This window comes from Microchirus variegatus (assembly GCF_963457635.1).
Source record: "Microchirus variegatus genome assembly, chromosome: 11".
NCBI lineage: Eukaryota > Metazoa > Chordata > Actinopteri > Pleuronectiformes > Soleidae > Microchirus > Microchirus variegatus.
Genome location: NC_139812.1, coordinates 24,608,391 through 24,623,363, shown reverse-complemented (window position 1 = coordinate 24,623,363; position 14,973 = coordinate 24,608,391). Strand labels below are relative to the sequence as shown.

Here is a 14,973-nt window from a genome sequence, read left to right as displayed (position 1 = left end):
GCGGTCCTGCCGTACAGATTTGTTGCCTCGCCTGTGCCACAGCCGCTAGAATTCACTCCCCGTGTGCCTCCAATGGGCCATTCAGAGGGAAGAGAGCTGTGGTTTCCAACAGATTAGCAACAGTCTGTTCCTCATTGACTTAATTGTTGTATTTGCATAAAGCCTGCCAGTCTTGGACATTACTTATTTGACACGGAGTCAATTGCCAGCCACCGTTCCTGTCAGCGCTTCCTTGGGCTTGAATGGGCCCATCCATTTGCTTTAAATCTTTTTTTTTTTTTTTTGATGAAACATCTTGTTTTGATCGTTTTGCGCTCAGATAAAAATCTGTTCACGGTCCGATAAGCAGTTTCTATTCCGTTTTCTCTGGGAAAAAAAAAAAAGTTGGACTCTACCAAGCGATGCATTGCGATTAAAGTGTGCACATATAATTTACAGCGCTGTCTCTGTTCTGTGCCTCCCCCCCCGAACTTTCGTTTGAAAACCAAAAACTGTTTTGCTGGTTCTTTGACAAAAGGGCACAATTATTATTTTGAATAAAAATTAGTGTTGGGCGTCGACGTTAAAAATATATTCAAGACGTTGACAAGATTAGAAATAATGATTTTTATTCACGCTGGGCATGCTAACGCGTAAACGCAGTAGTCCAGGCACTGTTTACCAGTTAGCTCCATTAGCCTCTTTAGCGCCGTAAGCGCGCCCATGGTCGAACTGTATCGGTCTGTTTATTAAACGAAACATTTTGACGCGTTCCCATGACGACTGACTGGAAAAAGACGCGCGGGACGTCACGTTTTTACGCGACTCCCGATTGTTAAAATGAGTCTCTGAAGTAACGCTAAGGTTTAAAAACAGAGGCACGCATACGCAGTACACAGGTACGCTGGTTATTTGTTAGCGCTGCTCTTTCCGTTTAATAAACAGACCGCTCCAGTTCGACTATGGGCGCGCTATCGGCGCTAAAGGAGCTAATGGAGCTAACTGGTAAACAGTGCCTGGACTACGCCGCTAACGCGTTAGCATGCCCAGTGTGAATAAAAATCATTATTATAGTCAAGACATTGACAAGATTAGAAATAATGATTTTTATTCACGCTGGGCATGTTAGCGCGTAAACGGCGTAGTCCAGGCACTGTTTACCAGTTAGCTCCATTAGCTCCTTTAGCGCCGTTAGTGCGCGCACATCGTCGAACTGGAGCGGTCTGTTTATTAAACGAAACATTTTGGCGCGTTCCCATGACGACTGACTGGAAAAAGACGTGCGGGAAGTCGCGTTTATCGCTTCAGTTCGACTATGGGCGCACTATCGGAGCTAAAGGAGCTAATGGAGCTAACTGGTTAACAGTGCCTGGACTACACCGTTAACGCGTTAGCAGGCCCAGCGCGAATAAAAATCATTATTTCTAATCTTCTCAATGTCTTGACTATATTTTCTAATCATTTTGCAACTCTTTTGATGAACAAAAGTGTGACTTTTAATGGAAAACGCAAAAACGTCCATAAACCCCACACAGTGAGACACAAAAAAAGTTGGACTCTACCAAGCGTAATGCATTGCGATTAAAGTGTGCACATATAATTTACAGCGCTGTCTCTGTTCTGTGCTCGCAGTTTAATCCCCCCCCCCACCCACCCCACTCCACTCCGCTGAACTTTTGCTTGGATATTTATGTGACATTCAGAGCGCACTGAAACACAATAGCCTGTGGCAAAGCTGATTCTACGGCAGCGAGGAGAAATTATTCACAGCCTACACACTCAAGGGCACATATGCGTAGTAGACACACACTCACACACACTCACACACACATGCACTGGTTGATCATATGTTTTCCCTGCCGCAGGCGGCTGAACCGTAATCAACTGCAGCAGCTTCCTGAGTTGCTGTTTCAGAAGAACCCTGCCCTGTCTCGACTGTAAGTCCACTTCTTCTTCTTCTTCTTTATCCCTGTTACAGTACACAGCTCTGTCGGTCTGCACATCATCCTCTCTTTGTCTCAACCTTAATTACACAACGTTGCCGCGAAATACCGTGTGCCGCACCACAACCGTGCACTGCACGCGCTGCACGGCATGTTTTCAATAAGTTTGACGAAATGTTGGCTTTGAATGCAACTAAGGGACAATTTAGCTTCTGTTACGCTTTGCTGGCAGCTCGCTGGACCTCATTTACATTCAGACTTTATCGGGGTGAGTAAGTGCGTGAAACGTACGCCGCGATATTCCAGTCTCTGAGACACAACGGTATTGGACGAGTGGAAATCTTGCCAGGTCATCATCATCTGCACTTTCTCTGTGAGAGTGAGAGGGAGAAGGAGGGAGAATCCACCGTTGACAGGGAGTTGGTGCAACGCTGGGATTCAAACTAAGGGACACGTTAGACTTTAAACTGTGTTCCAGGTGAAAGGATGTCTGTGTTACTTAATGAGGTTCTTTTTATATCACTGGAGAAGCCCCAGAGCTCGTTCTAGAGCCAGTGGACTCAAAGACCTCCAACCTACAGTGCCGTTCAAAACGTTTGGGGTCACTGAGAAATGTCCTTATTTTTGAAGGAAAAGCACAATGAATATAGCATTAAATGAATCATTAATACACTCTATACTTTGTTAATGTGGTCAACGACTATTCTAGCTGCAAACGTCCGGTTTTTAATGGAATATGTACATAGGTGTATAGAGGCCCATTTCCAGTGTTCTAATGGTACATTGTGTTTGCTAATGGCGTTAGAAGACTATTGGATGATTAGAAAACCCTTGTGCAATGATGTTAGCACAGCTGAAAACAGTTTTGCTGGTTCTTTGACGAAAGGGCACAATTATTATTTTGAATAAAAATTAGCTCACATTAACGCATGACGCGTTAACATGTAAATTTTTTATTTCACCAGCTTGATTTCTGGCATCAATATTCAAATTCCAGTGTAACATTCATCTTACGGCCTTTAGCATAGCTGTTAGCCAAAAATGTTTTTGTGAACCTTAATTTCTGCAACTTAGGACAGTGCTCAATATGTTTTTATGCCATATTACTCAGTGCTGGGCTAACAGCGCCAACGTGAACGAATGACGCGTTTCCATGACGCGTTTCCGACTCCCGATTGTTAAAATGAGTCTCTAAAGTAACGCTAAACTTTAATGTTTATAACGATTTTTTCTTTAATGTGCGTTAGCATGCCGCGTTAACATGTTAATTTTTTATTTCACCAGCTTGATTTCTGGCATCAATATTCAAATTCCAGTGTAACATTCATCTTACGGCCTTTAGCATAGCAGTTAGCCAAAAATGTTTTTGTGAACCTTAATTTCTGCAACTTAGGACAGTGCTCAATATGCTTTTATGCCATATTACTCAGTGCTGGGCTAACAGCGTCAACGTAAAGGCATGACGCGTTTCCATGACGACTGACCGGACACGCGGGACGTCACGTTTACGCGACTCCCGATTGTTAAAATGAGTCTCTGAAGTAACGCTCAACTTTAAAAACAGAGACACACACACGCAGTACACAGGTACGCTGTTTATTTGTTAGCGCTGCACTTTCCGTTTAATAAACAGACCGCTCCAGTTCAACTATGGGCGCACGCTAACGGTGCTAAAGGAGCTAACTGGTAAACAGTGCCTGGACTACGCCGTTAGCATGCCCAGCCTGAATAAAAATCATTATTTCTAATCTTGTCAACGTCTTGACTATATTTTCTATTCATTTCGCAACTTTTAAGATGAATAAAAGTCTGACTTTTAATGGAAAACACAACAAAAAATTGTACAGGTGAGCCCAAACTTTTGATCGGTAGTATATGAATGAACCGTCCACAAACCCCACACAGTGAGACAATCCCATACTAATGCTTAACTTTGATTCCCATCTGTGTGTGTGTGTGTGTGTGTGCTTCAGAATAATCAGTGTCCCTGGTGTTGCAGGCTGATCATTCCAGCTCCCATTATTTTAGTTCGGATTACCTGGAGCATCTGGGAATAATGAAACGGTGGGACATGGAAAAATCATTTCCCCTGCCTTCTATGCACATTGTGGTGCGACTATAACCCCGTGATCTCCGGGGCCTCGGCCTCTCCATCTGTTTATCTCGCGTGTTTGATGTTTTAACGCCATCTTGAATCTATCTGTCACAACTGTCTCCGCACGTCTTCTATCATTACGCCGAAATTGTGTGCCCTTTCGGGGGCAAAGCCTCACCCTCTCGGGGGGCGATGCTAGCCAGGTTTGCGGCTCGCTAACACTGAGCAGCGCCGAGTCGCCTGTCTGGTTGGAGCAGACGCAGAGCAGAGCGAGGCCTTCCAGACCAGTGGGATGGCCTTGAAACGAGCGTGATTAGTCCATCTGGAGCATGCGGTTCTCTGCCAACAGCCAGAGGATTGTGCTAGCGCAGCTAGCGGTTTGGGTTACAGCCCTCGTCTTGCTCTCACCAGCAGCTTTTAATGGACTTAAAAGGTTCTCGGCTCTCAGGGGGAAGACGTTCCACTGCTATTTTATTTCTGCATTTGTGTCCGAGGACGTCGGAGAGCGAGAGTAAATGTGTGTGTGTGTGTGTGTGTGTTCAGCCGGGCTTGTTAGTCTGCCTTTACGATCGTAACGAGAGAGGTTAATGTGAATGCCTGCTACCCTCAGGTGGAGCCCTAAACCCAGATGGTTCCTCTTCCCATGGAGGCAGATAATCATCCCTCTTTCTCTTTACTCCACTCTTTCTTTTCTCTCTCATTCTGGTGTGTGTGCGTGTGTGGGTGTGTGTGTGTGTGTGTGTGTGTGTGTGTTAGCGTTTGAGGAAAAGCTTGTATAAAAGTGGTCATTTGTCACGGGGCGTCCTGCTGAGAGGACCAAACAGAAAGAAGGATGTGAGGGTACGAGCAGACGAGATTGTCGCTCTCATTAAACTTTAGCGGAAAAGCTACAGCGGGGTTAATAAAAGGCTGTCATTGAGGTCGTTTTGTGGAGAGTTTGACTCATTAAGCTAACAGGCTAATAGCTTGTCACTACAAAGTGTACACGGACCATAAACTGTTTTTGCTAGTATGTAAAGTATGTCATTCAGATGTATAAAAGTACACTTTTTACACCGAGTGACGCGTTTCCATGACGACTGAGAGGAGAAAGACGCGCGTGACGTCATGTTTACGTGACTCCCGATTGTTAAAATGAGTCGCTAAAGTAGCGCTAAACTTAAGCGTTACCTAAAAACAGAGGCACACGTACGCGGTACACAGGTACGCTGGTTATTTGTAGCGCTGCACTTTTCGTTTAATAAAACACACCGCTCCAGTTCGACTGTAGGCGCGATAACGGCGTTAAAGCAGCTAATGGAGCTAACGGTGCATCGTATGTCAAATTTGAGGCATTTTTTACACTTTTTACACTTTTTACACTTTTTACACCGCATGGCGCATTTCCATGACGACTGACCGGGAAAAAGACGCGTGTGACGTCATGTTTACGTGACTCCCGATTGTTAAAATGAGTCTCTAAAGTAACGCTAAACATTAAAAACAGACGCTTGTATTTGTAGCGCTGCCCTTTTCGTTTAATAAAACAGACTGCTCCAGTTCGACTGTAGGCATGCTAATGACGCTGAAGGAGCTAACGGAGCTAACTGGTAAACGGTGCCTAGTATGTCAAATTTGAAAAATGCCTTAAATGTCCTCATTCAGATGTATAAAAGTACAACGCTGAATGACGAGTTTTCCATGACAAATGACCGGGAGAAAGACTTAATAAATACACCGCTCCAGTTCAACTGTAGGCTCGCTAACGGCGCTAAAGGAGCTAGAGCAGCTAACGGAGCTAACTGGTAAACGGTGCCTAGAATGCCTCTAATTTCCTCATGCAGATGTACTACTACTTTTCAATGGTAGGGTATACACTTTTTACACCGTATGTTACGGAAAACAACTATGTTTTAAGAAAAGTCAAGTGCTGACTGAATCCATATTTTATTGCGACCTCTTTATCTCCGTTGCCGCGCCGGCTCTTCTTCCCATGCCCCCGAGAGAGAGATAACCGGAGACACTGATGCATGAGGAGCATGAGGAGAGATAATTGGAATTGATTAGGAGATGATTAGAGATTGTTAGAGTCAGTTAGCGCTGCCCCGTGATGGATGGCGATGACGAGGGGGGGAAACGGCGGCGCAGAGGCGTGGTTCCCCCGACACATCCGCGGAAACAATAACAGCGAAAATAGAGTCGCATTCATCACCGCGATAACGACCTGTTGCCCTCAGCCCACCAACCCCTGACTTCTCCTCCGTCCCCCATTTCCAACTGCACTTCACATCTGTAATCTGCTCATCCGTGTCTGTAATTAGTGTCTTTTTCACAGTGGGGGAGCGAGAGGAAGGAAGGATGGCGGAAAAAACAGAGGGATAGGTGAGCGCTGGAGTCGGAGGAGGGTAGAGCAGTTATAGGCCTGATCGTCTGAGCCCTCGGGAGCAGCATCTGGTTTGAGCTCAGGTATTAGAGGTGGAAGAGGAGGCTCTGTGGTATTTCTGTGGTTTTCCTGATGACCGTGTTGCTCGTTGCCGTCACAAACAAATGATCCCAAACAGCCCAGGATTGTTGTGAAGGGGGAGTTTCTTTCATTAGCGGCTAATGTGCAGGGTTAACGCGGTGGAGCGGCGGGCTGCGATTAGGAGAGGTTTTCCCTTGTGTTTCTCCCCGGGAGGTAAAGGAGGATGAGGGTCGAGGGGAAAGGTGTGGTTTTACCTGCTTTACAGGGAGACAAGGAAAACCTGGCAAAGGATAGGGAGGGGAAGAGGACTATCCTAACCTAATTTAAAACCCTTTTTTAAAATGTTTTATTATTGGCTGACGACTACGATCCTAATACGCTCTTAGAACTAAAAGTGCAAAGTAGAACCATATAAGGTTCTTCCGCTTGTCCTTATAGGAGAACCCTTTTTTGAATCCAGGTAGAACCTTTTTATAAAGGTTCCACCTGGAAGCCTTTTGGAGGGTTCCACCAAGAATCCTTGCAAACCCCTTATACAGGAAAGGGGTTTTAAAGGGTTCTCTGGATCAAAATGGTTCTTACTGGAACCATTAGCGTTACCAAGAACCCTTGAAAAACCCTATTCAAATTTGCTTCTGAATATGTAAATGGTTCCAGGTAGAACCTCAGCCCTTGTAGAAGGACCCTTTTGGAACCCTTATTTCCAAGAGTGTATACACTACCGTTCAAACGTTTGGTCTCACTTAGAAATGTCCTTATATTAGAAGGAAAAGTATGTTTTTTTTTTCAATGAATATAACATTAAATGAATCAGAAATACACTCTATGTGGTGTATAGAGGCCCATTTCCAGTGTTCTAATGGTACATTGTGGTTGCTAATGGCGTTAGAAGACTATTGGATGATTAGAAAACCCTTGTGCAATGATGTTAGCACAGCTGAAAACAGTTGTAGCGCTGCTCTTTTCCTTTAATAAGCCGACCGCTACAGTTCGACTGTGGGCGCGCTAACAGCGCTAAAGGAGCTAACGCAGCTAACGGAGCTAATTGGTAAACGGTGCCTGGACTGAAAGGGCAAAATTACTATTTTGAATAAAAGTCCTTATTTCTAATCTTTTGACCTCAAACTTTTGAACGGTAGTATATACAGTATATATATATATATATATATATACAAATGTAATAAGCACACACTGTCTGGGTGACATACATACACATGCACACACACACACACAGGGAAAAAAAGAGAGGGAAAATGTAAATAACACTAATTAGACACAAACACACTCAGAAAAACACTATAATTACATCTCTGTGTGCTAATGTGAGGACGGCAGGCGTACACAGGGGATTTCATTCTTTATATGGCTTGGACTATAAAAGAGCGATGTGTTGTGTTGTGTTGTGTTGTGTTGTGTTGTGTTTGTGTTGTGTGGAGCTGCCTGTTTCGCCGCCGCTTGTCTTTGATGAAGCGCTAGCTGCTGCTATGTGTCGGTTCGCTGCCTCGCGGCTTCGTGTCCGAAAAAAAAGAGTAACAGTTTGAGGGAAGGTGAACGAGAATAAATAATAATCTGTTTTACTTAAATAAATCATGTCCGTGTTGCCGTCTCAACTGGTTGTGGACTCTGTTTTCATTCAGCAGACGCTGCTTTCTGCCCCTTTTATTCGCTTGCTGATTGATTGGCTTGTAAACTCTGCACTGGTGTCCCAACAGCGTTTTGTTCCTCAAAGAAACCAAGTTAATTCCTTGGAACTTTTGGCGTTTTGTTGACGACTGCATCAACGACTGATGTGAAGGTTCTTTTTTTTTAATCCTCATGACTGTTTTTATAATACTGTGTATGTGTGTGTGTGTGTGTGTGTTTGCCTGGCAGGCTGTTAATGGTCCAAGCTGATCTTGTCATTTCCTTCCCTTTGTCTTTGCTGATGAATGACCTGCCTCGACGTGCTAGGTCTCTCTCTCCCTCTCCCTCTCCCTCTCTCTCTCTCTGAGGACCATTCGGGCCCCTGCTTGGCAGCGGTCCCCATGGCAACCTGTCGTCATTAGGAGGTTTCTGTCCCATCGATGGCAGACATCCTGATTTCTTGACTCTGAGTTATCTGACGCTGAGTAAACACCGAGAGCAGGGAGTTCAGTGAGAAACGTTAACTTCACGTACGTCCGCACGGCAAAGACAAAAATACCTTTGTGGTATTTTGTCTTTGAGGTTGTCTTCAGGTTAGTAGTTAGTTAGTAGGGTATAACTCAATGGTCTTTAGTTAATGGTCTCAGCTGCCTGTTTTTGGTCATAGATCTTTTTTTTTATATACACTACCATTCAAAAGTTTGGGTTCACCTATACAATTTTTGTGTTTTCCATTAAAAGTCACACTTTTATTCATCGAAAGAGTTGAAAAAACGAATAGAGAATATAGTCGAGACATTGACAAGATTCGAAATAATGATTTTTATTCACTTTGCTTTCGCCAAAGAACCAGCAAAACTGTTTTCAGCTGTGCTTACATCATCAAAACAAGGGTTTTCTAATCATCCAATAGTCTTCTAACGCCATTAGCAAACACAATGTACCATTAGAACACTGGAAATGGGCCTCTATACACCTATGTTTAGAAATACGGGTTCCAAAAGGGTTCTTCTACAAGGGCTGAGGTTCTACCTGGAACCATTTGCTTCTGAAAAACCCTTTTCCTGAAGAAAGGGTTTTCAAGGGTTCTTGGTAACACTAATGGTTCCAGTAAGAACCGTTTTGATCCAGAGAACCCTTTAAAACCCCTTTCCTGAATAAAGGGTTTTAAAAGGGTTCTTGGTGGAACCTTTATAAAAAAAAAAGTTCTACCTGGAGCCAAAAAGGGTTCTCCTATGAGGACAAGCCAAAGAACCTTATATGGTTCTACTTAGCACTTATATTTCTAAGAGTGTAAGACTAAGGTATGATGAGGCATTAACTGGTTATGGTTAAGGTTTAGAAATAAGGCTTTGGCGAAGAACCTTATTTGGTTCTACTTTTATTTCTAAGAGTGTACATATTCCATTAAAAACCAGACGTTTGCAGCTAGAATAGTCGTTTACCACATTAACAATGTATAGAGTGTGTTTATGATTCATTTAATGTTATATTCATTGAAAAAAAAGTGCTTTTGCTTCAAAAATAAGGACATTTCTAAGTGACCCCAAACTTTTGAACGGTAGCGTATACATTATTGGAAACTAGTGTGATTGACAGCTGGTGTTGTCCAGTGTAGGAGCTTGGTTGCAGATGACATCTGTGAATTGAATCGCAAAAATCTCAAGGCTTCAAAAAGAGGAGTTTTTAGTTTAAGTCTGTGACTCAGATTTAGACTTTGACCAAAGTGTAATAGTAGTGACACCTTCTCACAAACCACGGGTCACTTAAAGCTGAGGGCGCCTGAGTATGTGCGCTCTGAGAAATAAGGGTTCCAAAAGTGCCTGAGGTTCTACCTGGAACCATTTGCTTCTGGTTTGGATTAATGGGGGACGACCGCTTCTGGAAACTGAATTTCTGAATAAGTATCCCTCATCATACAGCGCTGATATCAACACTTGGATAAATCACTCAGAACGTGTCTGTCTGGATGAATTACAGTAGAATAAATGATGAAAAATTATTTTTATTTTCTTCACTTTGGCACGTTTTTTATAGCTTCACATAGACTTTGGCGAAGCCATTAGATCGGTGACCGAAACTCGTTGCCCCTTCCCCTCTTCCTGCCCCCCCCCCCCGTCCTTGTCAGCTGGTAAAAGTGGCTTTTATGGCTTGTCACTGTTTTCTTTACGAGTCGGACTGTGTGTGTGTGTGTGTGTGTGTGTGTGTGTGTGTAGAAATGCAGACCAAACCATGTGAGCAGAGCGGAAGCCAAAAGGGGGTAATTTGAAAACCACTCCGCCATCTGAAATATTCACAACCACAGCACAATGTTAGAGAAAGAGAGAGAAAAAAAATCAGACTAGAGAAAGTGAAAGAGGAGACAGTGAGATGGTCAGACGTGCACAAAAAAAAAAAGTCAAGGTGTGAAGAGAAGGAGGTAAAGAAAAAGTTTATTTTTTATTGAGACTTGGCTAAATATTCACACCAAAGGGCTGGAGCGTCCTGTGTCCTGAGTCTGGAACACAGCTTTGGTGCTCCACATGACTGTCCAAGCAAATAGAAGTTATGTACTGACCGTGTGTGTGTGTGTGTGTGTGTGTGTGTGTGTGTGTGTGTGTGTGTGTGTTCATGTACGTTCACATCAGGGACATTCTTGTCATTATGAATTGATACAGCATGAATAAGACATCACAGTGTGGTCTAGATCCGTCACGAGTAGACACACACACACACGCACGCACACACACACACAGGGATTTCACTCACCCAGCTGCCAAAAAGGGAGGCCACCTCCTCCTCCTCCTCCTCCTCCTCCTCCTCCTCCTCTCCTCCTCCTCCTCCTCCTTTTCTCGCTTGACTTTTTGCCTGGTCCAGATTGGAACTGACACACACGGGAGAAAAGGCCGCCCTTATGTCCTCACACATACACTAACGTTCAAAAGTTTGGGCTCACTTAGAAACGTCCTTAGTTTTTTTAATCAATGAATATAACATTAAATGAATCAGAAACACACTCTATACATTATTAATGTGGTAAACGACTATTCTAGCTGCAAACGTCTGGTTGTTAATGGAACATGTACATAGGTGTATAGACAGAGGCACAGCTTGTGAACAGGCAAGGCAGGCAACTGCTTGGGGCCCCCGAGCTGATAGGGGGCCCCCCTACACTCGGAGCCTGAGGGCTGTTTTTTACTGAAATGTGCAGTGAGCAGCCGCCTCCCCGTCCCCCTTAAACAACAATGGGCGATTTGCGATGACATCTCAGTAGGAAACCTCCCTAAAGGGGCCCCACCTCACTTTAACCTGTGTGAAGTTATCGTTCTGCAAGTTGGAAAATGAAGAGGATTATTTACAGTGTAATGCATATGTTTTTTTACTCAGTTTATATGTTTTTTTTTTCCAGTTAATTACATTATTTTATTGTTCTTTATATTTATATTGTTTTATAATGTGGGTTCTTTACAGTGTAAAGAAGGTTTTTCCATGTTATTTCATTCATTTAGAAAAAAAAAAATATATTTTGAACTCGGAAGGGCCCCCTGGCAATTTTCGCTTAGGGCCCCTACAGACTCTAGAACCGCCTCTGTGTATAGAGTTTTTGACGAATAAAAGTGTGACTTTTAATGGAAAACACACAAAAAAATGTGTATAAGTGAGCCCAAACTTTTGAACGGTATAGTGTATCTCCCACATCTTGCTATGTTTCAGCTAAAGATCTGTGGTTTCAATCTCTGCTCAGGATCATCATGTGCGAGTGTCGTGTGCATGTGTGTGTGTGTGTGTGTGTAACTAAGCACTATCTTGCGTGTCATCTCAAGTTATGAGCTGTGCGACTGTGTTGAAGGTGTAGCCCCCAAAAATACAGACTCTTATTCAGTCAGGGGAAAAGGAGGTGGAGGAGGAGAGCGGTGGTTTGGAACTTACTTTCCTGTGCAGGACAACGCAGGAAACCTCCCACACACACACACACACACACATACGTGCATGCGTGTGTCGCCCATGCAGCAAAAAACCCACACACACACACAGCAGTAAACGGCCGCTGCAGCCCTCATCTGTGGCCTCAGGCTCTGTCTGTGAGATTATGAAAAAAGAAAGAAACAAATAAACAAAACAAGGAAAATGACTGCACGCCCACACACACACACACAGTAATACTCTGTCATGGAAGTTAAATGGTTAAAACAAAAGCCTCCATATTTTGTGAACTCGGCCTAAATCCATTTGCTTGGGAAAAGTGTGGCGTAATGGATGGAAAGAGATTTTTGGATTTTTACTTGTGTGTGTATGTATGTAATTACAGGCTTTAGATGCATCCCTTTATCCTCTGGAAGGAGAGACTTTGGTTGAACTCCTTCCTCTTCCCCATGGCTATATTTGTGTGTGTGTGTGTGTGTGTGTGTGTGTGTGTGCACTCTGTCTCCTCTCTGTCTGTGGTGAGCAGGTCCATTTTGTGGACACCTCCAGACCCTTTTGTTTTTTTTTCTTGACGCTCCGCAGCGCCGTGAAGCCGCAGCCCGACTGCAGCCAAACTTAACGACCGAGAGAGCGAAGGTGGTTGTGGTTCGATTCCCGTGTCACGTTTGGATGAACGAGGAGCTCTTTTTGTGCGGCCGTGATTGAGATTCATGCAGATGTTGCGTTAAAGAAGACAAACGAATGGATTGTTTTTAAAAATAGCATCTGAATGCTGTCTTTTGTGTTTTAATGGTTATCATGTATCACGTTTCCAGCCTCATGCTACAAATGTTTCCCCCGATGCATCGATCGCTTTAAGGGTTTTTCATCATGTGTCTCAGATGCAAAGGCAGTGTTAGTGTTCTCCGCTAATTCCCATGATAGCATTTAAAGTGTGTAATTAATACAATTCTGTGCAGTCTTTGTGTATATCGAGTATCTGAAAAGGTGATAAAAAGTAAAAGTACAAGTATCTTAACGGGAAATGACTTTGGAAGAAGTTGAAGTAAAAGTCTTAAAGTTTATGACATTTATTGTACTTAAGTAGTTTCTGATATAAAATGTACTTAAGTTTTAGAAGTAAAAGTATTAAGAAAGTGAGGCGTAAGGATTGAGTCATGGTGGCTCAGTGCTACACTCTTAGAAATAAGGGTTCCAAAAGGGTTCTTCTACAAGGGCTGAGGTTCTACCTGGAACCATTTGCTTCTGAAGAACCCTTTCTTTGGGAACCTTATATGGTTCTACTTAGCACTTTTATTTCTAAGAGTGTATCGAGTATCTAAAAAGGTGATACTTGAGTAAAAGTACAAGTATGTTACCGGGAAATTACTTCAGTAGAAGTAGAAGTTGAAGTAAAAGTGACATGACATTTACTGTACTTAAGTATTTTCTGATATAAAATGTACTTAAATTTTAAAAGTAGTAAGAAAGTCAGGCGTAAGGTTTGAGTCATGGTGGCTCAGTGGTATAGGGCCAGTTGTCTTTCAAACTGGAAGGTTGCAGGTTCAATTTCCTGGCTCGGCTCGTCTATATGTGTCCTTGAGCAAGGCATTGATTAACCCCGTGTTGCAGTGTGCAGTGTGTGAATGGCAAAACTCAATATTTACAGTAAATACAGACCACAATAGCAACTCTTCTTCTTCTTCTGATTTTATTTGGTAGTAACAAAGATAGTTAGAGGAAATGCAGTGGAGTACAAGTACACAATAGTATTATTAGAAATACAAATAACAAAGTAATGTGCAGATATGTGAACTTTGTACTTAAGGACAGTAACTAAGTATTTCTACTTCCTCCTGAGTAAATTCTATTCTGCCAAAATAAAAGCACAAATAACACAGGATAAAAAAAAAAATATATATTTACATAAAGGATTTCCATAGCTTTTGTAAGTCCCTGCATATAAATACACAAAACACACAAAGAAGTGATGGACGTGTAAACACTGCAACACAATCCATGTGTTTCCCGTTCTCGCTGCTCTGTGATGAGACTGACTCTGTTCCTCTGAGTCACGTAAACACAGAAAATCAACCTGTTTACAGCAGATCTGGATATTCACAGATGATGAGTTATGTGCGCTTGTAAACACCCACTGTGACTGTGTGTGTGTGTGTGTGTGTGTGTGTGTGTAGCACCCCCACCCCCCGGAAAACACAGTTTAAACACTCATTTATTACACAACTGTTTTACATGTCGACCATAATCAAAACCTTCCTCTCTGCCTCCTCCACCAGTGCGTCCACCTTTCCCAGTTAACAAAAGACACTTGTCTTCTTTGGTTTGTGGACACCCCACATTCCAGAAAAAAAAAAAAAAAAAAAAAAAAAGACATATTGAGCCACGAAAAAGAAAGGGTGGAGAGGAGAGGAGAGGAGAGGAGAGGGGGAGAATTCTAGTACAAATGTCTATCTGTTTCTAATATTGGCTTCTTTTCACAATACTGTCTCCTGCTGGAATCACAGCATGAAGCAGTAATCTCATTAGCCTCAGAGTGTGTGTGTGTGTGTGTGTGAGCGTGTGTGTGTGTGTGCCTCTTGTGGAGGTATTTTTTTGGTGGTGTTGTGTGTGTGTGTGTGTGTGTTTTGTCTTCTTTTCTTAACTTTGTATACAGTGCAACAGGAAATCACTGGGGGATGGAATCGATTCTCCTTCACTGCTGTCTTTGACTTGGAGTCCACACACACACACGCACACACACACAGACACACACACACATACACATTCACAACACAGCCCAAAAAAGGCATCCAGAAATCTATAAAGTTGCCACGTCCAGTACTTGAAGTGTGTATTTTACACCAGTCTCGCCAATCTGACACCTCGTACAACGTGAAGACGAGGAGCGAGGAGACGTCGAGTATTGACGTGAAAAACAGGCAGGATGAAAGTTAGAAGAGCGGTTTAAAACTTAAAAAACTTAAGATGTTTTTGGAGGTCGAAAGTCT

At 43.0% G+C, this 14,973-nt stretch overlaps 1 protein-coding gene across 1 annotated transcript in view; it reads left to right on the top strand.

Moving 5' to 3' along the window:
- Positions 1-14,973, top strand: part of LOC310933967 (slit homolog 1 protein-like) — a gene marked incomplete at its 3' end in the record, with an annotated part of 131,239 nt that overhangs the window by 22,935 nt on the left and 93,331 nt on the right. Inside the window, exon 4 of the mRNA XM_083897552.1 lies at positions 1,845-1,916. Coding sequence (XP_083753678.1) covers positions 1,845-1,916 — 72 coding nt within the window. The remainder of the gene's footprint in view (positions 1-1,844; positions 1,917-14,973) is intronic.